At 45.4% G+C, this 26,916-nt stretch overlaps 1 protein-coding gene across 2 annotated transcripts in view; it reads left to right on the top strand.

The window, feature by feature from the left end:
• The window catches only part of FCRL5 (Fc receptor like 5), a 33,931-nt gene that overhangs the window by 6,241 nt on the left and 774 nt on the right, over positions 1–26,916 (top strand). Inside the window, exons 2-15 of one of the 2 annotated variants that reach the window (XM_041747301.1) lie at positions 3,487–3,507; positions 4,707–4,961; positions 7,072–7,323; positions 7,601–7,888; positions 9,421–9,699; positions 15,299–15,577; positions 17,397–17,675; positions 18,859–19,137; positions 22,000–22,278; positions 22,699–22,815; positions 23,410–23,434; positions 24,394–24,476; positions 24,682–24,750; positions 26,598–26,710. In XM_041747301.1, coding sequence (XP_041603235.1) covers positions 3,487–3,507; positions 4,707–4,961; positions 7,072–7,323; positions 7,601–7,888; positions 9,421–9,699; positions 15,299–15,577; positions 17,397–17,675; positions 18,859–19,137; positions 22,000–22,278; positions 22,699–22,815; positions 23,410–23,434; positions 24,394–24,476; positions 24,682–24,750; positions 26,598–26,710 — 2,618 coding nt within the window. The remainder of the gene's footprint in view (positions 1–3,486; positions 3,508–4,706; positions 4,962–7,071; positions 7,324–7,600; positions 7,889–9,420; positions 9,700–15,298; positions 15,578–17,396; positions 17,676–18,858; positions 19,138–21,999; positions 22,279–22,698; positions 22,816–23,409; positions 23,435–24,393; positions 24,477–24,681; positions 24,751–26,597; positions 26,711–26,916) is intronic. The other variant, XM_041748081.1, reaches the window with a different exon arrangement.

Raw genomic sequence — 26,916 nt, 5'->3', positions numbered from 1 at the left:
CCCATTCTACCCTGGTCTACAGTATTGCTAAAGAAATCCACTGTAAGCTTTATGGGGATTTCTTTGTATGAGATTCCTTAATGAGTCACTTTTCTCTTACTGATTTCAAAATTCTCTTTATCTTTGACTTTTGAGAATTTAAATATGACGTGTCTTGGTTTAGACTTTTGATGTTCAGCCTCTTGGAGGTTCTTTGGGCATCATGAATCTGGATATACATTTCCCTCCCCAGATTTGGGAAGTTTTCAGTCATTATTTTTTAAAATAATCTTTCTGCCTTTAGTCTCTGCTTCTTCTGGGACTTCAATAATATGTGTATTGATTCACTTGTTGTTCCATCAGTCATTCGAGTGTTTTTTACTTTTTGTAGTTCTTTCTTCTTTTTGTTCTTTTAACTGGATAATTTCAAATGCCCTGTCTTCAAGTTTGCTTATTCTTTCTCCTGAATGATCAATTATGTTGTTGAAGGTCTTTATAGAATTTTTCATTTCAATCATTTTATTCTTTAGTCCCAAGATTTCTGTTTCTTCTTTATGTTTTCTATTTCTTTGTTAAAGTTCTCATTTTGTTTATGTATTATTTTCCTGATTTCACTTAGTTGTGTTCATTTATAGCTCACTGAGCTTCTTTAGGACTATTATTTTGAATTCTTTGTCAAGCAGTTAATGGATTCCTTTTCTTTAAGGTCAGTTGCTGGAGATTTATTAATTTCCATTGATGTTCTCATAATTGCCTGACTCTTCATGATCTGTGTAACTTTGCATTGATGTCTGTATATTTAAAAGATCAGATACCTTCACAGATTGCTTTTGGCAGGTAAATACCATCTACTGATTCCCTGGACTTATAAGACTACCTCCAGGATCATAGCTGAGCATGGCTGTTGCTGGATCTGCAGTTGAGTCCACAATTAGCAAGCCTGTTATCAGGGGCATTAATGTGTGTGATTTTTGCTGAGTCCCTGAGTTTTCTCCCACTGCGTTTTTAGGCTGATTCCTGGATGGCCAAGTCTACCTCTATACTGCAGTAAAGTGCCACTGGAACTGGGTCACAGGACTGCTTCATCAACAGCAGTCAGGTCTGAGATCAGTGGGCCAGCTACTGGAACATGGACAGAAGTTGTTCCTCTTGGACCCCTTGGCAATAAGATCTAGAGGCAAGACCATGGACAAATAGGACTAGAGTTGAGTCCACAGAAAGATGAGGCAGGTATGGGTCTACAGGTGGACTTATAGTCAGTGAGTCTTCTACCAGGGCAAGTACCTGCCTTCTCAAAGTGATCCTCCTTGGTCTTGGGCTGCAGTGGGATTTTGCAATATCCTACCTGGGTCTCAGAGTGTCCCACTTTTATCTGTGGGTGTCTGCCAAATATGTATTTTTGTGGGAGATACAGGCTGGGGAACTCTTATTCCATCACCTTCTCATGTCATTTATGGTACTTAACAATCTAATTGCAATTCTGGGTGTGTTTCAGTCACTATCAATTCATATATAAAAATCGTTTGTTTTTACCAAAGCTGAAATTATTAGAATAAAATGTATTCATTCATTCATTCATTCATTCATTTAACAAAAATTGTGGTAACATTTATACCCAGCACTGTACTGGGTGCTGAGAATGATGGGAGAGCATGGGAGGCAGCAATTCTGTGCTTAGGAAGCTCATGGTATAAAAGGGCCTCTAGCCAGTCCAGTAGTGTACAATAAGCATCCACCTAACAGGATCTCAGTTAAATAATTGTTCAAGTTACCAATGATGGTGCAAGCAAATAATACTATATGACAAGTAGCTGGTAATGACTCCATGAAACAGAGGTAGACTAGGAAGTGGAGGGTGCAGGAGTGGGGCATAATATAAGAAAAAAGACCCCATAGTTGGAAGCTGCATGAAATACTCCATAAATAGGAAATACATCCCAATGTGGTACCAACACAAAAGGGCAGGATAGGGTAATGGTGAGGAGCACATGCTTTGGGGTCAAACAGGACGTGTTCAAACAAATGGTTCAAAATTCCATTCTGCTGCCTACCAGCTACTTAAACCAGCTTATGGCCTGTAAAATGGGTATAGTCATAGAACTTACTTCATATGGATGTTGACAAGATTACATAAAATAATATATGTGAAAATCTACCACATAGGAAACAGAAACAATTTAGCTACATTAAAACAGCACAAATTCCATGGTAACCAAGATATTTTGATAATGGCAAATGATCCACTGTTCTCTAGAACATTTAGGTTTAGATTACTTCTCCATCAGCCTCATGTGGAGAGAGACAATATCTCTCTTGCTTACTGATGGATTTCCTTTGCCCTATCCAGTCCCTGACATATAGTTGACATTTCAAAAATTTCTGCTGAATAAACCAAATCTGTCCCTCATCTGAAATATCTAAGCAATTTATAAACATGCCAATTTTGCCTCCTCTGTCTTCCCATTACCCATTTCTCAAGACTGTGTCCTCCTATCCCTATTTACTGACCTAGTTACTTAATTTGTTACCCAATAAATATTTATGGAATATATCTTATATTCCAGGCACTGTTACAGATCCGGGGGAGGGGGGCGGGGAGAGGGGACATATGATGAATATAAGAAGTTTTTGCTCTCATAGAGCTTGTATTCTAGAGAAGGGAGAGTAAACAAAGTGAAGAAGCAAATAATTTTTGTTAAACACTCTGAAGAAAATTAAACATCATATTCTATTTCCCTTCCTTCTCATCAGTCTCTCTGCTTCACATCTGGTCTCACTGATGTCTACCCACTGTCATAACACCCCATCTAAGTTTCAAATTCTAACCTTGTCACTCTCTACTTGAAGATTTTCCGTGCCTCCCAGCTATAATAAAACTGTAGCTTTTATAATAAAATCATTGCTACTTACCAACCATGATGTGAGCCCTGCATGCCTCTGTCACCAGATTCCCCCACATTTCCTACCTTCCAGAACTCCAGCTTAACCCCTGAACACCAATATTCTTTCTTCACTCTGTGTCCTTTCTGCCTTTATTACCCTCCCCATCATCTCTTGCCCTGTACAGAAGTCTTTGCCTGGTTGACTCCTATCTGTTCATTCCGTTTTCTCAAACATCACTCTTTCAGGACCTGTCATAGCCCACCCCCCTCACCACACACTCACACTCACCCCACACACTGGCAGGAGTGGTTCTTCTGCCTGCAAGATGCCCTATGTGTACTTCTATTGCACATACATTCTGTATTATAATTATATTATTTTGCTTCATGTTTCTGCTTCCACTTCCTGTCAACTTCTACCAGCAGGTACCATTTTTTGTTCATTTTAGAAGTCCAAGCACACTGACTAGTATATAGAGAGATACTTGACAAATGTGTTTTAAATTTTTTAAAAATGAATTTCCAATTAAAGAAATAATAATGGATAGAAAAAAGTAGACATAACTTTTGAAAACCCAAGGAATCCTTACTCTGTGTTCATCTCTGGCTCTTTCTGTTTTTGCAGCTCCTGTCAGTGGACAATTTGGTGAGTTCTCCTTCCTTTTGCTCTTCAGTGTCCTTGGATAAGAGTGTCTCCTTAATAAATATGAGGAATTTGCAATAGCTGTCTGAAGATCTCTAATATATCCTATTCTTGCTGAAGGGATGTGAAAGTGTTATGTGCTCTATTGGCATCACTCAATGGTCAGGATAGCCATGTAGCTACCTTCACTCTCCCTGGAAGAACTGAGAAATGCACAAGCAGCTCCTGGTCTTGGGAAGGCCCTGTGCTTACCCTAGTTGCTGATGGACCCCACCCGACCAGACAGAACATGTTCAACTCCGTGGTAAACGTGTAGGATTTGAAATAGAGTTTTCTCCAATCAGCAAGCTAGAAAAACTCTGAAAACGTCACACTGTGAAGATAGTGGCAAGAATATTACATTCTCTATAGTTTTAGTAGTGTGTGGAAAACAGAAGAACATCCAAAAGACTGGTTCCTTAAAAGGAAGAAATGCACAAAAGAAAAAGGGATTGGGAGAGAAGAAATATTATCTGTATCACACATGTTCTTAGTTCTGACTCTTACTGCCACTCTTTGGTCAGAGAGTGTCTTGAATGTTTGAGGACCCATTAATAGCAAGGATGACCTACAACCTCTGCTCTTGTCCAAAATCAGCTGGCCTGGGATTTCATTCTTGTCTGGGTCACCTCTGGATTCCAGTGGTTGATGTGTACATTCCTTGCTCTGCTACAATTAGCTATGATGAGAGTTTCTGGGCATCTGAATCATTATCTGTGAAATGAAGGTGTTAAACAAATCAATCTCTCAAGCTTTACTCAGTGCCAAAATCCTCAAAAAATATGACTTATTCTTTTAGGGAAAGTGTAAACCTGTGATTTACACAATTCTTTGGGAGGTTCTTATGAATTTGTGACCATGATGCCGTGTTGGGGCAGGGGTGGCTTTCTGTAGGATGCTTACCAGAAATTAGCCATTTCTCCCACTGACATTTGGCAGTGAATCCTGCTGGTGTTGCCTTCTTGAAATAATTTTGTTCATTGCCATCCCTGAGCAACCATCCTTCCCTGGGGGCTCTGGTCAATAGCTTTGATCAATCCCTGACTTTCCCAGGCAGCTTCCTTGGGGATTCTCCAAAGCCTAGTTCTTAGGTCTGACCCACAGACAACTGCAGTGGGAACCATACGGGTCTCCATCTTAGATGCTGTCTCTTTCTTCCTCAGAAGCTGTACCCAAAGCAGTGATTTCCCTCCATCCTCCATGGACGGTGTTCTTCAAAGGAGAGGCAGTGACTCTGACTTGCCATGTATCTCACATCTACACAGCAAAGAACAGAGAATTGTACCAGTGGTACCTTGGGACAGAAATACTACGTGAAATCCCAGGAAACACCCTCAAGGTCCAGGATTCTGGAGAGTACAAATGCCAGACCCAGAACTCGCTTCTAAGTGATGGTGTGACCTTGATTTTTTCTACAGGTGAGAAAAAAGTGAAAGAAATAAAAATTTTAGAAACCATACAATTATGCAGGATCTGCCTTATAGTTACTGAATTAAAATCTATACAGATAGGACCCAGGTAAAAGGAAAGTTTTTAAATTTTGTATTTAAATTAAATTTAGTTAGCATATATAATATTATTGGTTTCAGTAGAATTTAGTGATTGATCAATGCATATAACACCCTGTGCTCATTATATCAAATGCCCTCCTTAATGCCCATCACCCAGTTACCTTGTCTCCCACCCACCACCCCTCCAACAGCCCATAGTTTGTTTCCTACAGTTAACAATCTCTTATGGTTTACCTCCTTCTATGTTTTTATCTTATTTTATTTTTTCATCCCTTACCCTATGTTCATTTGTCTTGTTTCTTAACTTCCACATAGGAGTGAAATCATATGGTATTTGTCTTTCTCTGACTGACTTATTTCACTTAGCATAATACCCTATAGTTCCATACATGTCATGGAAAATGGCAAGATTTCATTCTTTTACATGGCTGAGTAATATTCCATTGTGTATATACACCATATCTTCTGTCAGTGGATATCTGGGCTCTTTCCATAGTTTGGCTGTTGTGGGCATTGCTACTATAAACATTGGTGTGTATGTGATTCAGGCAAAAGAGAAAATTTGAGAAGTAATTTATTTGAATGGTTTCTGAATCTATATATAGTTTTAAGCTTATAAAATTTTCTTGGAATAATAAGCAACATGAGGATTTTTCATATAGATAGACAGACTGAGGTACAGCTGACCCATGAACAACATGGATGTGAACTACACAGACCCACTTACATGCGTTTTTTTTTTTTATGGGACAGATCTATAAATGTATTTTCCCTTCCTTATGATTTTCTTAGTAATAATTCCTTCTAGTGTACTTTGAAGAATATAGAGTATGGACACCTTACTGGCTCAGTGGCTGAGTATCTGCCTTCAGCTCAGGTCGTGATCCTGGGGTCCTGTGATGGAGTTCCACATTGGGGTCCCTACAGGGAGACTGCTTCTCCCTCTGCCTATGTGTCTCTCTCATAAATAAATAAGATCTTTTTTTAAAAGAATATAGCCTATAATACAGAAAACATACAAAATATGTGTTAATTGACCATTCATGTTATCAGTAAGGCTTCTAGTACAGCTGGCTATTAGTAGTTAGGTTTTGGGGCAGTCAAAAGTTATACTCTGACTTCCCGCTGCATTGTGCAAAGATCAACTGTATACAGAAAGCAAGAGAGAAGGAAGAAAGATTTTTATTTTTTCCTGTGTCCTAAAGCCACCTGTTTTGAATTTTTTCTTTTATTTATTATTTATGATAGTCACACACACACAGAGAGAGAGAGAGGCAGAGACACAGGCAGAGGGAGAAGCAGGCTCCATGCACCGGGAGCCCGACGTGGGATTCGATCCCGGGTCTCCAGGATTGTGCCCTGGGCCAGAGGCAGGCGCCAAACCGCTGCGCCACCCAGGGATCCCAAGCCACCTGTTTTGAATGTGAAGCAGTTATACTGCTGTTTGATTTCATGAACAAGGAAGCAATATAGTAGCAAAGAACAAATAAGATGCCTATCCTCTTTGAACTGGTCATACCCCTCTTTTAAGAATTTACCTACTGAAATCATAGATATGCTCCCCCCAAATTGAATAAATGTGAATAGTCAAGAAACAGAAAAGTATTAAGTAAATTACATCACATCACATTGAGAGAAAACTCAGAGGCCGTTAGAAGCCAGGTTCAGTGACAATATCAATGGCAAGGAAAAGTGTTCATAGCACAGTAAGTGAAAGAGCAAGTTGTCAAATATGTAAATACTATTCTAATTTCATAAAGAGAATAGAGTACACACAGACACTTATGGATGTACACATGGAAAAGAGTATGACCAACTGAGAAGTTTTTACTTACGTTTCTGCTTTTCAAGTTTTCTCAGGGCATATGTGTTCATTTTCAAATCAGAAAAAAAGGAATTGTAATTATTTTATAAATTTCCCCCCATCCCCAATCCTACAAAATCTGTTTGAAATATTAATGACAAGAAGGGAGAATCAGTGGAGGGGACCAAGTGACTGGCCTTGTGTTTCTTGCAGCTAAACTGATCCTGCAGGCTCCCCCTTCCGTGTTTGAAGGTGACTCTGTGACTCTGAAATGTCAAGCAAATGTAGACCTAGCCCTGAAGAACAAGACCCTGTACAAGAATGGCAAGATGCTAAAGATCCTTGATGAAAGCTCCAGCTTCCATATTCAACAAGCAGGTCTGAAGGACAATGGAGAATATCACTGTGCTGGATCCGAGATCAATTGTTCTTTTTCTTCAAACAGAATAAAAATCCAAGTCCAAGGTAAATACCACATTACTTGTGAGAAGGGTTCATGGAAGGAAGGTCCCTGAGGTGGTAGAGGGTGAGAAGTGGGGCCTGGGACACCACCAAACCTCAGACCTCATGCCTGCAAGAATCAGAGAAAGCACAAGAGTGCTTCAAGCTGAAGACTGTTGGGCTCCTAAGTGGCACTCCATCTTTGCTGCTCTGCTCATGGCTGTGGCAGACGAGCCGTGTCTCTCTCTGAAGCAGTTCCAGGCCTCACTTCTCTGGGGAATGTTGTGATCCTTCTCTCTAGAGCTGTTTCCACATCCTGTGCTGAGGTCCAGACCCTCCTGGACCACCTCTGGGAAACAACTGACCCTGATCTGTGAGACCCAGCTCCCGCCTCAGAAGTCAGATGCCCAGCTCCAGTTCCGCTTCTTCAGAGATGGCCAGATTGTGGAGGAAGGCTCAAAGAACTTTCTGAAAATCCGGAACCCCTCCAGTGGGATGAGCAAAGGCCCATCATATTACTGGTGTGAGGCGCACACAGTGACTTCCAATGTCTGCAAAAAGAGCCAGAAATCCCAGATACACGTGGAAGGTGGGTGCCTGTGGGGGCTGTGATTTACTAGGAAGAGTAGGGCGGAGTCACACGGCAGCCTTGATCTTCCTGTCAATCAAAAAAAGCCCCACCACTCCTGGTTCCAGTCCTCTTGCTGCTACCCAACCCATCCCTCCCCTTACCTGCTGCCTGCCTCTTCCCCAAGTCACCTGCTCATCTGCTCCGTTGCCTCACCCTAAACACCACAGGCTGCATGGCTTGAGAAACAGAACTGTGTTCTCTGACAGTTCTAGGGGCAACAAGCCCAAGACCAAGTGCCAGTAGACTGGTGTCTAAAGGGAGCTCATTCTGTCCTGCAGTTTGCCATCTTCTCGCTGGGTCCTTACCTGGTCTTGTTCCTCTCTCACTTCCTCCTCTCTGAAGATTCCTGCCTTATCTGATTAGGGCCCCACCCTAGGGCCTCCTTCAGCCTGAATTATCACCTCAAAGGCCTCATCACCAAATACAGCCACACTAGGAGTTAGGGCTTCAACACATGCATTTTCAAGGCATAGCGTTCAGCTGATAACACAACCTGATGTCTCCAGGGGCTCCCAGATCTTTGAACGTATGTCTGTCAATCTTGTGGGTCTCATGCTTTGTCCAGCTCAGGACCATGACACCCCTCATTGTGTCTGCAGGATCTCTCCCTCCCTCCCTCTCTTTTCTCTCTTTCCCTTTCCCTCTCTCCCTGCCTGTCTCCTTCTGTCTTCCCCAGGGATAAGGAAGTATCTATTTCCCAGATATCAGTTAGTTGTTGACAATACCCAACATGTCCCCCCTGGTGGGATACAGAAATGGGTAGTAAAATCATGGTTACTCCAAAGATGTGGCCAGGGTGAGGAGAATCACAGAGACCACCTCTCTGTCACCAGTGCACTCAAAGCCACTGGGGCCTCATGGCTGTGGGAGGTCACAACTTCTACAGAGGTGTCCCTGCACTCAGGGCCAAGCACACCCCCAAGAAGACATGGGATTCAGTGCAGGGACTAGGACTCAAGAGACACGTCCAGGTCCTGGCTGGCTCTGGAAACAGCCTGCTGAGTGGCCACAGACAGGCCTCTGAGCTTCTTCCAGACTCGGTTCACTCATCTGGAAACAGAGGGGCTCAGGCTGGTCTCAGGGAGAGCGTAGGGACGGAGGAGGGGGTCCTGGAAGAGTGTGTTTGAATCTGAAAAGAAGGATGAAGGGTGGATCCCTGAGGTCAGCCCCAGCAAGCAGAGAAGCAGAGAACAGGGACAGAGAGGGAGACCCTGGGGCTTGGGCAGGTGCAGGGGCAGCACTGCCAGGGTAGAGGCAGGAGGAAGGAACAGGTAAGGGCACGACGTGGTGGCACCAAAATAAAGGACTTCCTCCCCAAGAGCATCATTTACACTGGGAAATGGAAATGGGGTCGCCTCACAAGGAGGGCAGGGGGAGTAGGGGAAGAGGGTGACAGGAAAGGGAAGAGCCAGTGTCCAGGGCAGGGTGGAGACTGGCCATGGATGGAAATGCACAGGGGCACCTGCTGACCAACCTTTCTCTCCCCACAGTCCCCGTGTCTCGTCCTGTCCTCACCCTCAGCCCTCCTAGGGCCCAGGCTCTTGAGGGGCGTAGGGTGACACTTCACTGTGAAGCCCGGAGGGGTTCACCCCCCATCCTGTACCAGTTTTATCACGGAGATGTCCTCCTGAGCAGCAGCTCAGCCCATACTGCAAGAGGAGAGTCCTTCAGCATCACTCTGACTGCAGAGAGCTCTGGGAAGTACTCCTGCACTGCCGACAATGGCTTCGGCCCCCAGCGCAGTGACACCAGGAGCCTCTCTGTCACAGGTAAACCCTGGAGTCATGCCAGTCACTCCTCTCTGACTATTTTGTCCCTGTTTTACAGAAGGGAAAACCAAGGCCTCATGGGGTAAGTGGCGAGGCAATAGGTACACCAGGGGACTCCACTCTCGTTTTTTTGCATTTTGCATTCTGGCTGAGCTTCTGCTTTTGCATTCAGTGCTTTGTGGCTGAGCTCAGGGGAGGTGACTCAGTTCTCACCTCTCACACTGAGCCCTTCAGAAGTATCTATGTCTCTTCCACTCCCTACCCCCCACCCACCTGGTGTGCCTGGCAGCTCCCTTTCTGTAGAACCAACTACCTGTGAGCTTCAGCCCTCCCCCAGCCCTGGCTCACCGTACCCCTAGATAGCTCAGCATACTCTCCAGCATTTGTCTGATGAATGTATTCCCTCAAAATATTTTCTCATAAGTTCAGTCCCCAAGGCAATTTTTCTTAACTCAGTACACAGAAGCATTTCCTCCTCTCCCACTAACACGTGTACTCACAGTCACATGGATAAGTAGCAGGCAAGCCCTCAATTTCTCAGGAGTTCCCAAGCACTTTAAATGCTAATAGGACGAGGGAAGGAGGAATGGCTTTCTGGAGTTCCCATGATCCTTCGTCTTAATCCATTAAAATAAGTTTCATTTTACCGTATTACGTTTTTAAAGTTTTTCTTGAAGTATGACATACATTCAGAAAAGTATACAAGACAGGGTTGGACAACTCATGGTGACTCATGTAACCACAAAAATGGTGTCATGTTTGGAGTCATGTTGCTTCTATTTGCACTTGGATCTTCACTTATTAGAGAGTGAAAGTCCAACAGTTCGTTGGTTTGTTTGTTTTTACGAGAAGCAGAAGTATGACTGAAAAATCTTGAGTTGGGTTCATTAGACCATTCCACAACACAAGGAAACGGAGACTTCGGGTGTCCCCAGAGCGGAAGGGTTTGTTGTATGGACATCCAGGGAGTGAGAAAAACAAGAAAGATGACGCTTGCAGACCCATGGAAGAAGTGAGAGATGTCTCAGAATAGAATTTCTCAAATGCAGATTATATTGAAAGGTGATGGGCTAGAAGCTCTCATCACTCTACTCACAGTACTTCTGTCCCTGCTCATCATCCCTGCTGCTTCCAAGCATCCTCCACTCCATTCCCTGTCTGTCATGACTTTTCTTGACTCAGAGCTTCTGCAACACCAGCATCGACTGCTCAACTTTTGAGTGTGACCCCTTGGTCTATATTCCACCTTCTGCCCCGTCTGCCAATGCTGAGTGGCTCACTGCCAAAGCAGTGACTAACGGGTCAAACTGGATGGGCGTCTTGGCCTCCAAGCCACCACCTAGGCCACGGCTAGTGCACTGCCCACTTCTAGCCCAACAAATATGGAGATGACATGCACATAATGAATCATATTTCAGAAAATGCTTGTTTTAGGGAACTATATGCACAGTACAGATCTGAGGTTTCCTAGAAAGCTCCAGGGTACCTGAAAAACACTTGGGCCATCGGATCTAACTATGAGTCAGAAAATCTGAGTTCTAGCTCTGGCTATGAAAACAACTAGTTCGTAATTTGGATAAAACATTCAAACTCTCTTTGTCTTACTGTTTTCACATTATATTGGAAGTTAGATAAGGCATCCAACCCCAGAGTTCTGTGATTTGAGTTGGAACAGGAACCCAAAGGCCAGGAATTCATGAAGCTCTAGAAGAAGTGAAGTGAGGAAGAATGAGTGTGAGAGGCACCAGTCAATGCCCCAGAGAAGACAGCCAGGGAAAACTGCACGCTGCCAAACTGGGTTCATTTACCTGGCCCAGCAAGCAAGAGTGCCACCCTGACAGAGCTTCATCTTGGCTCACGGGGAAGCTGGGGGAGGCACCTAGAGGGCTGGGGGATTGGGTGGTAGTCAGAACGTGAGTACAGCTGGAGGCAGTGGCTGGTGAGGGTGCAAATTGGTGATGTGCCAGTCTTAGGGACACATGAATCTGGGTACAGATGGTCTTATCTTTAAGCATATGGATCTAAAGGATCTCTGGCTCGTTGATAACCCTTGTTTCAGATCATGAAAATCAAGAAAGACCAAAAGAAAGACATTCCCCCAATGTTAATTGTGGAGTAAAGAGATTATTCAAGAAGTTTAAGTGCTTTGAAATCCCAACTCTAAAGCCAGCCTGGTCTATCTAGGAACACCCCCAGCCCTAAAGCATCCTCCATCCCATTATCAAGTTTCATTTTCTTCTCAAATTTATCAATACTGAAACCTCTTTATCTCCTGTTTCTTGCCTGCCTCCCTCCATACCACAATATAAGGGTCAGGAGAGTGGAGCCAGATCACTTTGGGTTTCCATGACATCTCCATGCCTGTTTAGTGTCTGGCACAGTGTAGGCCCTCCATCAGCATTTACAATTCAATGAACAAAAAGTCTTTGAACTAAGATAAGGAAGAGAACATTGATCTGTACTTCTGCTTATATAAGTAAGCAGAAATTAGTAAGCTCTAGATTAGCAAACAAGTTGTCAGGGAGCTGAGTAAGAAGCTTCACTGGGAGCCAGGCAGATATTCTGACAAAGCAATCTACTTTTTGAGGGAATATACCCCAAAGAAAAGGCAAAGAGGTTTCATGGGAATGTGCTCTGATCTATCACCAGCCTGGATCACTGAAACACACACACACACACACACACACACACACACACACACACACACACACATGCCCACGCCCAGACACACACAGCATTCTCAGGCAAATACAAGACAGTAAATATAACTTTATCCATTAAAGGATGAGTTAGAAGCAAAAAGAAGCACAATATGGAAGACTTTGTATTTATGCATTTAAATTCATACAAGGGAAAGAAAGAACACCTAATACATACTATTTTTAAAAAGAAGAATTGCTATAGGAAACAAACCAAACAAACCCTACAAATTCTTCTAAATATTCTCAAGACAATTAAAGAAAATATGGACTCTAATGGGAAAAAACTACAAAAAGGAATAAACAGGTTAAAGAAGAGACAATAAGACAACACAAGAGATTTTAAAAATTGTCTAGCAGAGCTCAGAAGAAAAACCAAAAAACCCCACAAAGCTATTTTATTTATTTATTTTTTTTAATTTTTTTTTTAATTTTATTTTATTTATTTATGATAGGCACACAGTGAGAGAGAGAGAGAGGCAGAGACACAGGCAGAGGGAGAAGCAGGCTCCATGCACCGGGAGCCTGACGTGGGATTCGATCCCGAGTCTCCAGGATCGCGCCCTGGGCCAAAGGCAGGCGCCAAACCGCTGCGCCACCCAGGGATCCCCCCACAAAGCTATTTTAGAAATGAAATCAAAATTTGAAACCGTAAGGTTAGAATGTATACTTCTGAAACTGTTAATCAAATGAAGAATTGGTTTGAGAAAATGATATGGAATGTCGTATCATTTGATAAAATGATATGGAATGTCAAGTAGAAAGAGATACCCAGAAATGGAGGCAACAAGAAAAAGATGTAAAATATGGAGATCAGACCATGAAGAGGCCTGTGGCATGTCTTAGACATGAGACAATATGACAACACAAGAGACATGAGACATGAGACAATAAGACAACACAAGAGATTTTAAAAATTGTCTAGCAGAGCTCAGAAGAAAAACCAAAAAACCCCACAAAGCTATTTTAGAAATGAAATCAAAATCACAAGAGACATAATTTGAGAAAATGATATGGAATGTCGTATCATTTGAGAAAATGATATGGAATGTCAAGTAGAAAGAGATACCCAGAAATGGAGGCAACAAGAAAAAGATGTAAAATATGGAGATCAGACCATGAAGAGGCCTGTGGCATGTCTTAGGAAACCAAATTGAGGAGAAAAACAAAACTTTCTTCCTGAAGTGAAGAAAACCTGAGTATATAGATGAAAGGATTACCCTAATGAGGCTACTGAATGTTGAGGTTAAACATCTGTGTCTGTGTGCGTGTGTGTGTGAGTGTGTGCATGTGAACACGGCAATCAATCAATAGTTAATAAATACATAAATACAGTCATCTCAGAAAGAAAAAAATATTGGACTGGTCTTAGACTTTCCACAGGAATCATTGTTAAGAGAGAGGAGTCACATCCAGATTTGTACTTTCAAGTGAGGAAAGAGAACTGAGAACAAATCCAAAAGTCATGCTCAGACATGCAGGGACTCGGAGAACTTAGTATCCATTAAACCTGCTTGGAAAATTACTTGATAAAATCCAGTGAGCCAAAACAGGAATCAATAAAAATAACTCAAAATGAGTTCACTTAATATAAAAAGTATACACTGAATTCTCTCAACCAGTGGTGCTCACGACTGGCTGCTGTGAGACTCACTTAGGAACTCTGAAAGCAAGCTCCTTACTAAGCCTCTCTCCAGACCAATTGAATTCAGAATCTCTAAGATGTGAACTCAGAATCAATATTTTTAAAACATATCCTTAGGTGAAAATATTGTACAAATAGGGCTGAAAACCACTGGTTTGGATATGAAAACAAAGGCTAATCAGCTGTGAGAGTTATGGTTACAGAAAGTGTCAAAAGTGTAAAAAATATGTAACAAAGAAAAGTCAGTTGGTCTGAGGGAGAAGAAGAAATAAAAGAACAATTCTCTCATGATTATTATTCTTATTTCATAGTGGAGAACAAAAAGAATGACCAGATAAGTTTTGAAAAATTGACAATTAATTGTAAAAAAATAAAAATAAAAATTCCCATTTTGTCAATAATGGGTGAATCCTTTCCAGGCAGTAACTTCTCATTAATGGATTGTGGTTCACCAGCAGCTCCTGAAAAATCCACTGGTAGACCACAGGGTCTCCCAGATATGATGGGCGAATTGCTCAGATGAAATAACTATCGAATTTTGGATTAAGAGCAGAGAAGAGATAATAAGTAAGCCTCTGCACTTCTACAACTATCACGGATGAGAGTGTGGGCACCGGAGTTCTTGTATTCCCGTAGTGCAAGTGCAAACGGGTCCAAAGTTGAAGAACAATCTAGCACGACATATGGTTCCTTACAATGTTCATATTCCTCATCCCAGAAATTCCACTTCTAAGACTTGATCCTAAGAAGTATGTACACAAATGTGCCATGATGGATATGCCGCTGGATGTGGCATTATTTGGAGCGAGAGAAAAAGGACATTTCCAGTCACTGGCAATGATGAATCCATACAGTGGAATGCTTTGCACTTGTTAAAAAATCGTGCAGTAATCACCCCCAAATTATCAAACCGTGATTTAAAAGAGTTGCATTTTGTTGTGTATAAATTACAGATCAATGAAGTAGGTCTCTAAAGTGGATGAGATGGACCGTTAAGAATGATTTAGAAAGATGCTCATGATGTGTAGCTGAAGAAAAGAACCAAGCAATAGAGCAGGAGGTGTACTGTGATCCCCTGCATGTGTGTGCATGTATGTTTTTACATGTTTATTTGTGTGTTGTGGGAATGGATGTTCTTATACATAGAAAAGATCTAGAATGTGTCACAAATACTATACAGAGGTAATCTCTGAAAATGAAAATAAAGGAAATGTGAAAGATACTGATGTCAAATAACTCATTTTACTTCCCTCAGTCCCAGCATCCCGTCCCATCCTCACCCTCAGGGTGCCTGGGACTCGGGCCGTGGTGGGGGACGTGATGGAGCTTCACTGTGAGGCCCACAGGGGCTCTCCCCCGATCCTGTACCGGTTTTATCACGACAATGTGTTACTGGGGAGCAGGTGGCCCCTCTCTGGAAGAGGAACATCCTTCAGCCTCCCTCTGACCCCAGAACATTCTGGAAGCTATGCCTGTGAGGCTGACAATGGCCTGGGTGCCCAGCGCAGTGACACTGCCTCACTCAGGGTCACAGGTGAGTGGAGGGCTCCAACTGCACCCCACCTGGGGACCCACCTTCCCCAGTAGCTGAGATTGGAGGTCACGCAGGGCTGTTAGCATGGTGACATCACAGCAGGCCTGCTCCTGACAGCCTCCATCTGGCACCAACTCCTCTTGCAGACAAGCTCCATGTTGTACTCCAGAGCTCTGTCCTGCAAGCTCTGTCCTCTTCTCTGATCAATCTCCTTGCTCTGCATGGTCCTGAGGGTGTCATCTGTAAATGATTCCTAAACTTCTGGACACCTCTCACCTGAGCACCTGTAGATGCCACACCTCCACTCAAATGCCGCCAAAGCCCATAAGCCCAAGCATCTCTAAAAGCAATCTCATGGCATCCCCCCAGACTCCTCCAAGTGTCGCTACTTCTGTAAGAGACAGTCCTTCATCGAGACACACAAGGTGAAACCCAGGAGCCTCCCTTGACCTTTCTCTCCCTTGTTCTTCAGAACGAGTTGATGATTAGGTCCTGTTGGTTTTACTTGCTAAATATTTCATGGATCTTTTCTCTTGATCTGCACTGCCACTCTCCTTGTCAAACCTATGAGCATCTCCATTACGGCCCGCCTCTCCACTGCACTTCTGTCCCGGTTCAATCCGTTTTGCATGCTGGGATCAGCATGCAGTCTTTTTAGAAGAGAAATTGGATAATCTCGTGCCCCTGTACAGATGCACTTACAGAACTCCATGGCTGTGTGAGGGAGGGCAAAGCCCTCCCCACAGCTCTTTTTTTCCCCCCACAGCTCTTAAAGCCGGGCCTCACTCTCCTATTCACACCACTTGTCAGACCCACCTGTCAGTGCTGCTGCCACTTTGTCTCAGTAATTTCAGGACTCCAGCCTTCTTCCTGATTCAGGGCCTTTGCACATGCTGCCTGCCTGCCTGGCATGCTCTTCATCTCCATCTCTCTCTCTCTCTCTCTTTTTTTTAAAGATTTTATTTACTTATTCATGAAAGACAGAGAGAGAGGCAGACATAGGCAGAGGAAGAAGCAGGTTCCTTGCAGGGAGCCCGATGTGGGACTCGATTCCGGACCCCAGGATCATGCCCTGAGCCAAAGGCAGATGCTTAACCACTGAGCCACCCAGGCGTCCCTTCATCTCCATCTCTTCCTGGTTGGTTTCAAATGTCTCTGTGAAGAAGCATTTCTTGATCAGCCTTTAATGGATCAGGTCCCAGTACTGCATTTCACAGTACCCTGGTCTCTACTTTATACCAGTTGTCACTGTGTCCTTCTACATCCAGGCTTATTGTAATTATGGCCTGTCCTCTCCTCTGGACTGAGGCCTCTGGACAGTGGGGACTGGGTCTTTCTAGCTCACAGTATACCTCCTGGGACTTATTCATTGCATCATTATCTTTGATAAGTGAATGAATATGCAAAAGAGCAAATAAGTTGATCAGTACTCATTCTCTTGTGGTCTTCATTTCTGATGTAGCCCAGGCTCACAGTGACACCCTGGCTGCATGAATAACCAGTCTCTCTCGTTCCTAGTTTCCATTGCACTGATTTCTCCTTCTCCCCAATTGTCTTTTGTGAAATCAAAAGACAGTTTAATCCTTGCTTTCAGATTCCCCACACACACGTGAGACTGCACACCCACGCACTGAGAAGGACACAGCACCACACCAATGTCATTGTTTCTTCAGATTAGAAGACATTACAGCTGGGTTCAGAGTAATGTCAGAAGGACACTAAAAACTGAGGAAAACAGATTCTGGTTTGAAAAGTCTTTGCTATGGAGGAACATATTTAAACAGTGGGAACTGATGGTTAACTATTTTTCCTCCCTTAGTCCCAGCATCCCGCCCCGTCCTCACCCTCAGGGTGCCTGGGACTCAGGCCGTGGTGGGGGACGTGATGGAGCTTCACTGTGAGGCCCACAGGGGCTCTCCCCCGATCCTGTACCGGTTTTATCATGACGATGTGTTCCTGGGGAGCAGCTCAGCCCCCTCTGGAGGAAGAGCATCCTTCAACCTCTCTTTGACCCCAGAACATTCCGGAAGCTATGCCTGTGAGGCTGACAATGGCCTGGGTGCCCAACGCAGCGACACCGCCTCACTCAGGGTCACAGGTGAGTGGAAGGCTCCAACTGCGGCCCACCTGGGGACCCACCTTCCCCAGTAGCCGAGATCAGAGGTCCCTCAGGGCCATTAGCACAGTGACATCACAGCAGGCTTGCTCCCAGCAGCCTCCATCTGGCAGCCCTGGATCTGCACTTCCAGGAACTTGCACCTTCCCTTTGCCTGCTATGCATTCCCTGGAAGCAACACTGTAGCCACTCTGACCAAAGGGTCCCTAACATAGAAGTCAAGGCTCTCAGTACGTGAACTACATGATCAACCGACAATGATCAGCAAGGAGAGAAATGATCCGAGCAGCCCCCGTCACCTCAGAAGAATTTCGGTGGGCGTTCCTCTGTCTGATAACCCGTAAGAAGGCCAGCTCACTCTCTCACTGGCCCTTCGGTTTCTCTCTGGCTTCTCCTGGCCCATCCGGAGCAGCCCGGCCTCCCACCAGGAGCTCTGACTAGATTTCCTGCCGCCCTTCTCCTGACTTTTCACCGGTCCCTGTTGTGTTCAGCTCCAGCAGGGTCTCCCAGCTGGCCCTGTCACGGGCTGACCTCCCCCTCATGCCCCTCTCAGTGCAGCCTTGGCACCTCGCCCACCGTCTCCTCTCCACTCTGCATCCTGCTATCAGTCCACGACTGTACGGTCCACACGGCTGATCCCCTCAACACTGTGGCTTGTCACCAACCACATCAGCCATCACTGCCATGTACACCCGCTGCTCCGATAACCTGACCATAGCCCGCTGTCCTACTTGCTCCTTCAACTCTTCCCATGCCCCTGTTCTCAGACCCCAGCAGAGCCCTAGCTCACCAACACCTCTGCTCTCTCCCAGATACTCGGTGACACCCCCAGCTGCATGAATAACCAGTCTCTCTCGTTCCTAGTTTCCATTGCACTGATTTCTCCTTCTCCCCGATTGTCTTTTGAGAAATCAAAAGACAGTTTAATCCTTGCTTTCAGATTCCCCACACACTTGAGACTGCACACCCACGCATTGAAAAGGACACATAGCACCACACCAATGTCATTGTTTTTTCAGATTAGAAGACATTACAGCTGGGTTCAGAGTAATGTCAGAAGGACACTAAAAACTGAGGAAAACAGATTCTGGTTTGAAAAGTCTTTGCTATGGAGGAACATATTTAAACAGTGGGAACTGATGGTTAACTATTTTTCCTCCCTTAGTCCCAGCATCCCGCCCCGTCCTCACCCTCAGGGTGCCCGGGACTCAGGCCGTGGTGGGGGACGTGATGGAGCTTCACTGTGAGGCCCACAGGGGCTCTCCCCCGATCCTGTACCGGTTTTATCATGACGATGTGTTCCTGGGGAGCAGCTCAGCCCCCTCTGGAGGAAGAGCATCCTTCAACCTCTCTTTGACCCCAGAACATTCCGGAAGCTATGCCTGTGAGGCTGACAATGGCCTGGGGGCCCAGCGCAGTGAGGTGGTACCACTCAATGTCACAGGTGAGTTGGTCCTGCCCACAAGCAGCACAACCAAACATTGCAGCCCTTCTCTCCCCAGCAGGCAAAGTGGAGCTTCGGCATCCCCACTGCTAGTTTGATAGTCCAGCTCCAAGGATTTCCTGCCAGCAGAAACCCCATCTGCAAATCAGGGACCCTTCCTGTGGTTACAGCTGCAGGAACCTGGACTTCCTGGCAGGACCGCCTTCCTGAATGGGATTAAAACTCCTCACTAAAAATGCAAAGCCCTTTTACAACATAGACTATATTCTGATCTGTAATTATGATTAAAAAGGGAAAGTGATGGATTTTGAGTAGAAGTTTTTCTGTTCCAAAAAAAGATTTGGCCATTCCTTGTCTGAGTTTTTCTGTCTTTGAGCCCTGCAAGCCTCTAATACTGTGCTTCTTTTATTACCAGGAATATAAATATTCCTCAAACTTCCATATTAAAAACTCTATATTAACATTAGCTCTGTGCATAGTACTTTAGGAGACACAACCAATCCAAGCCCATTTACAAAGTGATTCTTAAAGCCATGGGGACACAGGAGAATAGCACAGAGAGGTGAGAGCAGGGTGGCATGGATGACATCAGCCACCTGTCCATCAAATTCCTTCATTCTCTATGCTGCCCTCTGACCTTTTGCCATTAAGTGTTACATCCAAGGAAAGCTGCTCTTCTTGTGAGCTCTGAACCTGTTGTGGTAGCCCATACTGGCTGGCCCAACTACCAAATTCCTGTCTAGGGAGCACTGGGGTATAGGAAAAGTATGCTAAGGGCAATTGAGATGAATTTTCTGGTCATCACCATTACCATCACCATCAGCACCACCACCATCATTACCACCAGCACCACCGTCACCATTATCATCATCACCTTTAACACCATCATCACCACCAGATCATCATCATCACCACAACCATTATCATCATCATCAGTATCGTCACCATCACCGTCAACACCATTATCACCACCACCATCATCACCACCATCATCATCACCACCACCATCACCACCACCATCATCATCACACCACCATCAACATCAGCATCACCATCATCACCATCACCATCATCATCACCACCACCACCATCATCACCACCATGGTCATCACCATAATCACCAACACCAGCATCACCATTATCACTGTCACTGAGCCCTTGCATGTGTTAAGTCATGTGCTTAGTACTTGGCATGTAATATCTCATTTCATCTTTAAGGTAAACCAATGAAAGTACTTTTAGCCAAAATTTGCAGGAGAGGAAGGTGAGGCTCAAAGGTGGAAAGTAGCCAGTTTATACACATCTGGCAATGGGAGCTACCATGGGTACCATGTTGAGGCATAGGCCTACCCAGTTCTCCATCTACATCTACATTGTCACATTCCTTCATCCTTTGTGGCCATGTTTTAACACAGATTTTGACTTTTTAGTAATTCATTACTCTGAAGGAATACATAAATCTTCATGACAAGAAAAAAATGAATGGTACAAAAAGGACACTATGAAAGGTGAAGGCCTCATTCTACCTGCAGCCACATACTTTCATGTCTACATACTTCCAAGATACAACCACTGTTAATAGTTTCATGGAGAAGAGAAAAGAAAGGAAAGAATTTCATGGGCATTTTTCTCTCTTTTAAAGATTTTATTTAAGTTTAATTTAGTTAAAATATATAGTATTAATTTCAGGGGTATAATTTAGTGGTTCATCAGTTGCACTCAACACCCAGTGTTCATCACCTCAAGGCCCCTCTTTAATGCCCATCACCCAGTTACCCCATCCCTTCACCTTGCTCTCCCCTCCAGTGACCCTCAATTTGTTTTTTAGAGTTGATTCTCTTATGGTTTGTCTCCTTCTCTGTTTTAATCTTATTTTTTCATCCCTTCCTTCCCCTATGTTCATCTGGTTTTTTTCTTAAATTCCACATATAAGTGAGATCGTATGGTATTTGTCTTCCTCTGACAGACTTATGTGACTTAGCATAATTCCCTCTAGAAGTCCTAGCCTCAGCAGTCAGACAAGAAGAAGAAATAAAAGGCATCCAAATCAGCAAGGAAGTCAAACTCTCACTCTTTGCAGACAACATAATAACTCAATGTAGAAAACCCAAAAGACTCCACACAAAATTTGCTAGAAATCATGGGTATTTTTCCAGAAACATTCAAATATATTATAAACATAAGGGTATAATTTTTTCCCAGAGGTAGAATCAGGTTATACATAATCATACAACTTGCATTTTCACTTAAAAGAATCATCTTGGATATCTTCTTTTTCATTAGTTAATTAAATAGGTTGCCTGTAGTTTTTAGCTATTGTAAAAATTCTAGCACAGAAATCCTTGCACAAATGCCTTTGCATAGCTCATGTCAGTATCTCCAAAGGAAGCAGTCTTAGAGGTAGAATTGTGGGGTCAAGTTTGATGTGCATTTTAAATTTGGCAGTTATTACCATACAAGAAAGGGTCTCAGATCTGCGTTCCTTCCCAGAGATCATTGACTGTCCACAAGTCCATGAGTATTATCTGTTTTTTTAAGGTTTGCCCATCTGATGGGTGTTTTTATGTATTTATATTCTATTTCTATTTCTATGTATTTCATTAGTAAATAAATACTAATTAATAATCTATTTATCTATTTATTGGCTACTTGAAGTTTATAGTGATTCATACCCTTTCCATACTTTTCTGTTGGGTATTTTTCCTTTTGCATTTGTAGATTAGGTCATTAGCTTTGTCTGTCATATGAGTTTCAATCTATTTTCCAAGACTGAGACCTGACCTCTGCCGTTTGTTTATAATTTTTGCTCCTTTACGAATATGTTAGAAGTAGGAACTTCTATTAACTTTTTATCTCCCTTAGTTCCTGCATCACGCCCCATCCTCACCCTCAGGGCTCCTGGGGACCAGGCCTTCCCTGGGGATGTGATGGAGCTTCACTGTGAGGCCCACAGGGGCTCTCCCCCGATCCTGTACCGGTTTTATCATGACAATGTCATCTTGGAGAGTAGCTCAGTCCCCTCTGGAGGAGGAGCATCCTTCAACCTCTCTCTGACCGCGGAACATACTGGAAACTACTCATGTGAGGCCGATAACGGCCTGGGGGCCCAGTGCAGCGAGGTGGTGACACTCTCCATCTCAGGTAAGTTTCCTGTGCCCAGGCCACAGGTGTGGACAAATATCTCCTCCAAGGGTATTCTGATGATCCCAATGACATTTGACCAGGGCCATGCACCTTATGGATGGGGGCACAAAGCTGAGAGTTCTCTACCTGGTTCTCTTCTCAAGTGTTTCTGAAGTGATGGTACTTGAGTGGGAGCAGGGGGTCAAGGAGGATCCCTGACTCTGGAGCTCACTGGTGGGCACCGTCCATCCCGACCCTGTGGCCTTGCCTCAACTGCACACATGTCTCCCAGAGATAAGAGCCTCTTCCTGGGCTGCCTCAGGAGTCCTGGTCCCCCGGATTCCTCCTCTCTCTAGGCCCTGGCATCAGCTCCAGGGGCAGAGTAGTTCAAGACCATGAGCCTCTCCCTGTGGCTCATGCATGGGGTCTCCTCTCCAGGGCTGACAGGGAGCAGACTCGGCCCTGTTGCCACAGGCGTTGCTGGGGGGCTGCTCGGCATGGGGGGCCTCGCAGTTGTGGCACTGCTGTTGTATTGCCGGCTTCCCAGGAAAGCAGGTGGGTAACCTCTGCTTCAGTCCCTGTCCTCCCTGCCCTAGCCCTCAGGCTCACACTGCCTCTGTAAGCTCCCCTGAGCTCTCAACAGCCCCTCCTCCTGCCACAGTTCCTGGTCCTGCCACCTTTCCTGCCCAGTCCCCCAGAATTCGTCTTTACAAACAGAGTTCTCAAAACAGCCCGAGTGCAGGGAAGATGCCTCAATGAGACAGTTTATCCAACATCATAAACCTCAGTGTGTCTCCCTCTCTGCCCTTACGAGGCCCCCAAGGAAAGGGGAGGAAGACAAGAGAGACTGAGAAATAGAAGTGGGAACAGAAACCCAGTGTGATGACTTCCTGATGTGCAGTATTTCCCCAGCTGATCAGGTCTGTTCTCCCCCTGCAGCTTCGGAGCATCACTCTTCCTGGTATAGCTATGCCCCTGTGGAAGCGGGGGGTCAGGAGATTTGCCTCCTCTGCCGCTTCCCTTGGGCATAGCAGAGCAGGGTCCGCTCAATGTCTGCGACCCCTGGCGGGTCCGGGTGAGCCTCCCAGCAGCTCTGCCCCTCTTAAGGCCTCCTTCTCCTGCTCCAGTGACCTCTGCTTTCCTTTGCAGGAGGAAGGACCTCTGACCCCTCCAGGTAAGACCCGGGCTGTGTGTTCTGTGTGGTTCATGAGATGAACCACGGGGGGTAAAAGTGAACCAGGTCTGGTCACTGCTGGGGACACAGATAGGTTGTGCCAACATCATGTTGCTGTCTCCTTTGGTGTACGTCAAGGCAATTGCCAGGACCTTCTCTCTGCCACCTTAGCTACATAGACCTTTTTGCATGGAGTGTAAAGTGCTTTTTATTTATTAACTTATAACTTATTTATTAACTTAACTTATATCCTTTACCACCATCACCTTGGTTGTCTGAGTGACGGCTATAAGACTGAATCCATCCAAGTCCTAAACTAGTCTCAGCTCAGCCAGGCTATAAAGCTCTGGACATGACCAACCTAATACCTGCTGTGGGGACAACTGAACAGATGGAGTCACATGACTCACCACCCAAAGAGACCGCTCTGCCAACCAGAGATGGTACCTGGGAAGAAGGGACTGCCATCGTGGATCCCAGAGGTTAACCTTGGGAGCCTCAGCACAGCTTGCAAACTGTCTCTGGACAAGCCTGTGGTGGCAGCATCCAAAACATGCAGAGTTCCTCTGAGCCTCATAGTGACTAATTTCTCTGAGATCCTGATCTCTCTAGGACTTCCAGTCCTGAGTCTTGCCCTGTGTAGTCACATGGTCTTGAGCAAGTCACTTCGCCTTTTGGAATCACCACCTTGTCCATATATAAAAGAGGGATAATAGTAGAATCACCTCCATATTACTGTAAGCAGTAGCACTGTGCCTGGTTGTGTCAGGTGCCCATGAAGCCCAGAAACATACATAATTTGTAATGTGATAGTTCATAATAGCACACTATCTGGTATGTGCTCATCTCTGTGTCCAGACTTAGTGGCCATCCTGTGCTTTAAACACCTGCCAACAGGGAGTGATGGGTACAGCTCTTTGTCAGGGCTACTGGGAGACATGGCTGTTTTTTTCTCATAGGAACCCTTCAAACTCGGACCCCCAAGAGCCCACCTACTACAATGTACCTGGCTGGATAGAGCTGCAACCAGTATACAGCAATGGTGAGGACCAGGGACCTCTCCCATTTGGGCAGGGACCTCTGGGTTGGTCCGGGCAGGGGTGAAGCAGGAGATGACCACGGGGCTGTGCAGAGGCTGGGAGCACACGTGTCCCTGCAGAGAATAAGCTCTAGCTGGGGGAGGAGGAAGCCACTCAGACAAGAGGTAAGGACTGTATAGTTCTCTCAAACTGCAACTTCTTCCCAAGTAAATCCTAAAGGAGGAGACGTGGTGTACTCGGAAGTCCGGAGGATTCAGGAGGGGAACAAACATGCAGGTAAGACCTGTGGACCATTGGCTTTGAAGGTGCCTACTGTGCAAGGTTGGCCTCCATCCCTTCTGCAGATCTGGGCCAACCAGACACAGAGCCGCCCATCCGCAGGGGTTGCTGGTTTTCTTCACTTGCACCTGTCTACGCTGCTGGGGTCCCCAGCCCCACCAAGCAGGGGTGCATCTTCCATTCCCCACTGATGGCCTCAGGAGAGTCTGAGGCCCCTGTCAGGGCTTCTGCATTCCCAGCTGTCACAGGACACAGGGCTACCATTCACGTCCTATTGCTGCCATGACAAATGTCAATGACACATTGTCTTACCATGCTGGGGGTCAGAGGTCGGACACAGGTCTCCCTGGGCTAATGTCGTGGAGGTATTGCCCTGGCTGTGCTCCTTTCTGGAGGCTCAGGGGAGAAAGTACATCTTTGCCCTTGCCAGCTTCTCAAGGACACCCCTCCCCACAGCTCATGGCCCCTTCCTCCATCTTCAAAGCTGGCAGTGCCACAGCTCTCTGATCATTCGTCCAGCAATGGGTCTTCCTCTGAGCACAGCTGGGAAAAGTTCTCTGATTTAAAGCTCTTAAAAATCTCACCTGCATAATCCAGGATAATCTCCGATTTCAAGGTCCTTAATCTTAATCATGCCTGCAAAGTCTTGTTTTTCAAGGTCATAGGATCCCAGGGATTGGGACATGAACATCTCGGGGGACATGCCTCTGCTTCCCACTCTAACCCATAGGGTTGAGGAGGCAGACATGGGAATGCTATCCCAGCAGCTTTGGGAGTGGCTTGATGCTGGGGGTCTGATTGTGCCAATCGTCCCGGGTGGGTGCTTGGCCACGAACAGCCCCAGCCCGGCTCCCTCCTGCACAAGGGAAACCTGCCTTTGGGGCAGACTCTCTCTCACCTGTGCTCTGTAGAGTGCTGTGTGATTTTAGCCATTCTGCTTCTCTGTCTGGTGTTCTGATCCTCTTGCATAAAGTCGAATGAACTGTGTTCGTGCCTATTCTTGGTTCAATGGCTCACCTGCGACACACATGAACACTCTCACACTTACAGCCTCCTTTGAGTGAGTATTGTTATTATCCCAATTTTACAAATGAGGAAACTAAGGCAGAGAAACTTAAGTGACCAGCCTGAAGTCACAAAGCCATGAATCACTGACCAGTCCAGGAAGCCGAGATGGTTACTCCAAGCCAAAAGGAGAGAGCCCTCCTGAAGGATGTCACATTCCGTTCCAGATTTAGGACAGTATAAAAGTAATAATAACATCTAGCATCACACCCACATGTGTTGTTGTGCCAAGTAAAGTTCCAAGTGCTATAAGTAAATATACTATGTGTACTTATATATTTAGCACTTGTTTATTTTGTTTATAGTAGTCAAGACTGTACCTGGTAACTATGTAGGTGTGACAGACGCCAGAAAATACATACACACACATGCACACACACAAACTCTTATAAATTTACAATAACCCTAGAGGTGGATGATGTTATTATGCCCACTATACAGATGACACCATTGGGGCAAAAGAAGTGGCAGTGACTTGCCTGAGGCCACAGAGGGGCATGGCCGGGCTGTCCACAGTACATGCTGGGAGTTTGTGCTCAAAGTAATAGCAAGAGAAGAGGTGGATTCCTGGTCTTGGGGAGTCTGGGGAGCTTGGACTGATGCTGTGGAGGGGTTGGGCCCCGTTGGAGGTCCAGGTCTCAGGACAGGGCCCTGGCAGTACAGGGAAGGTGCCGTTTGGTGGAGAGAGGACCTGAGACCGGACAGGAACGGTGAGGATGTGGGGCCAGGCAAGAGCGTTGGCCGCCTTTGCCAGCTCAGTGCTGCTCTTCTTCCCACAGTGGCCTCAGACTCCTCCGCATTAAGGCTCCTCTGGACCTACTTGCCCTCCCACGGCCCGATCGCCAGCCCCCAGCCTTACAGCGCCCAGGGCTCCTCTGTCATCTACTCCCAGGTAAAAGTGGAGTCCTTCCTGACCTCCACGGCTGAGTCCGCACACGCTCCCTGCACCCCAAGCAATCCTGGGGGCCAAAGACATTGAAGTGGGACGATCTGAATGGCTCCAGGCCTCCTCCTATGAGATAGAGCACAGGCCCTGCAGGACGCCGCTGTTTCCCAAGTGACAGCTTGGAGCTCGTGGATTTGTTGTCCGGGGATATG

The sequence above is a fragment of the Vulpes lagopus genome, chromosome 1, assembly GCF_018345385.1.
Source record: "Vulpes lagopus strain Blue_001 chromosome 1, ASM1834538v1, whole genome shotgun sequence".
Classification (NCBI taxonomy): domain Eukaryota; kingdom Metazoa; phylum Chordata; class Mammalia; order Carnivora; family Canidae; genus Vulpes; species Vulpes lagopus.
This window is presented reverse-complemented; position numbering and strand designations above follow the sequence as displayed.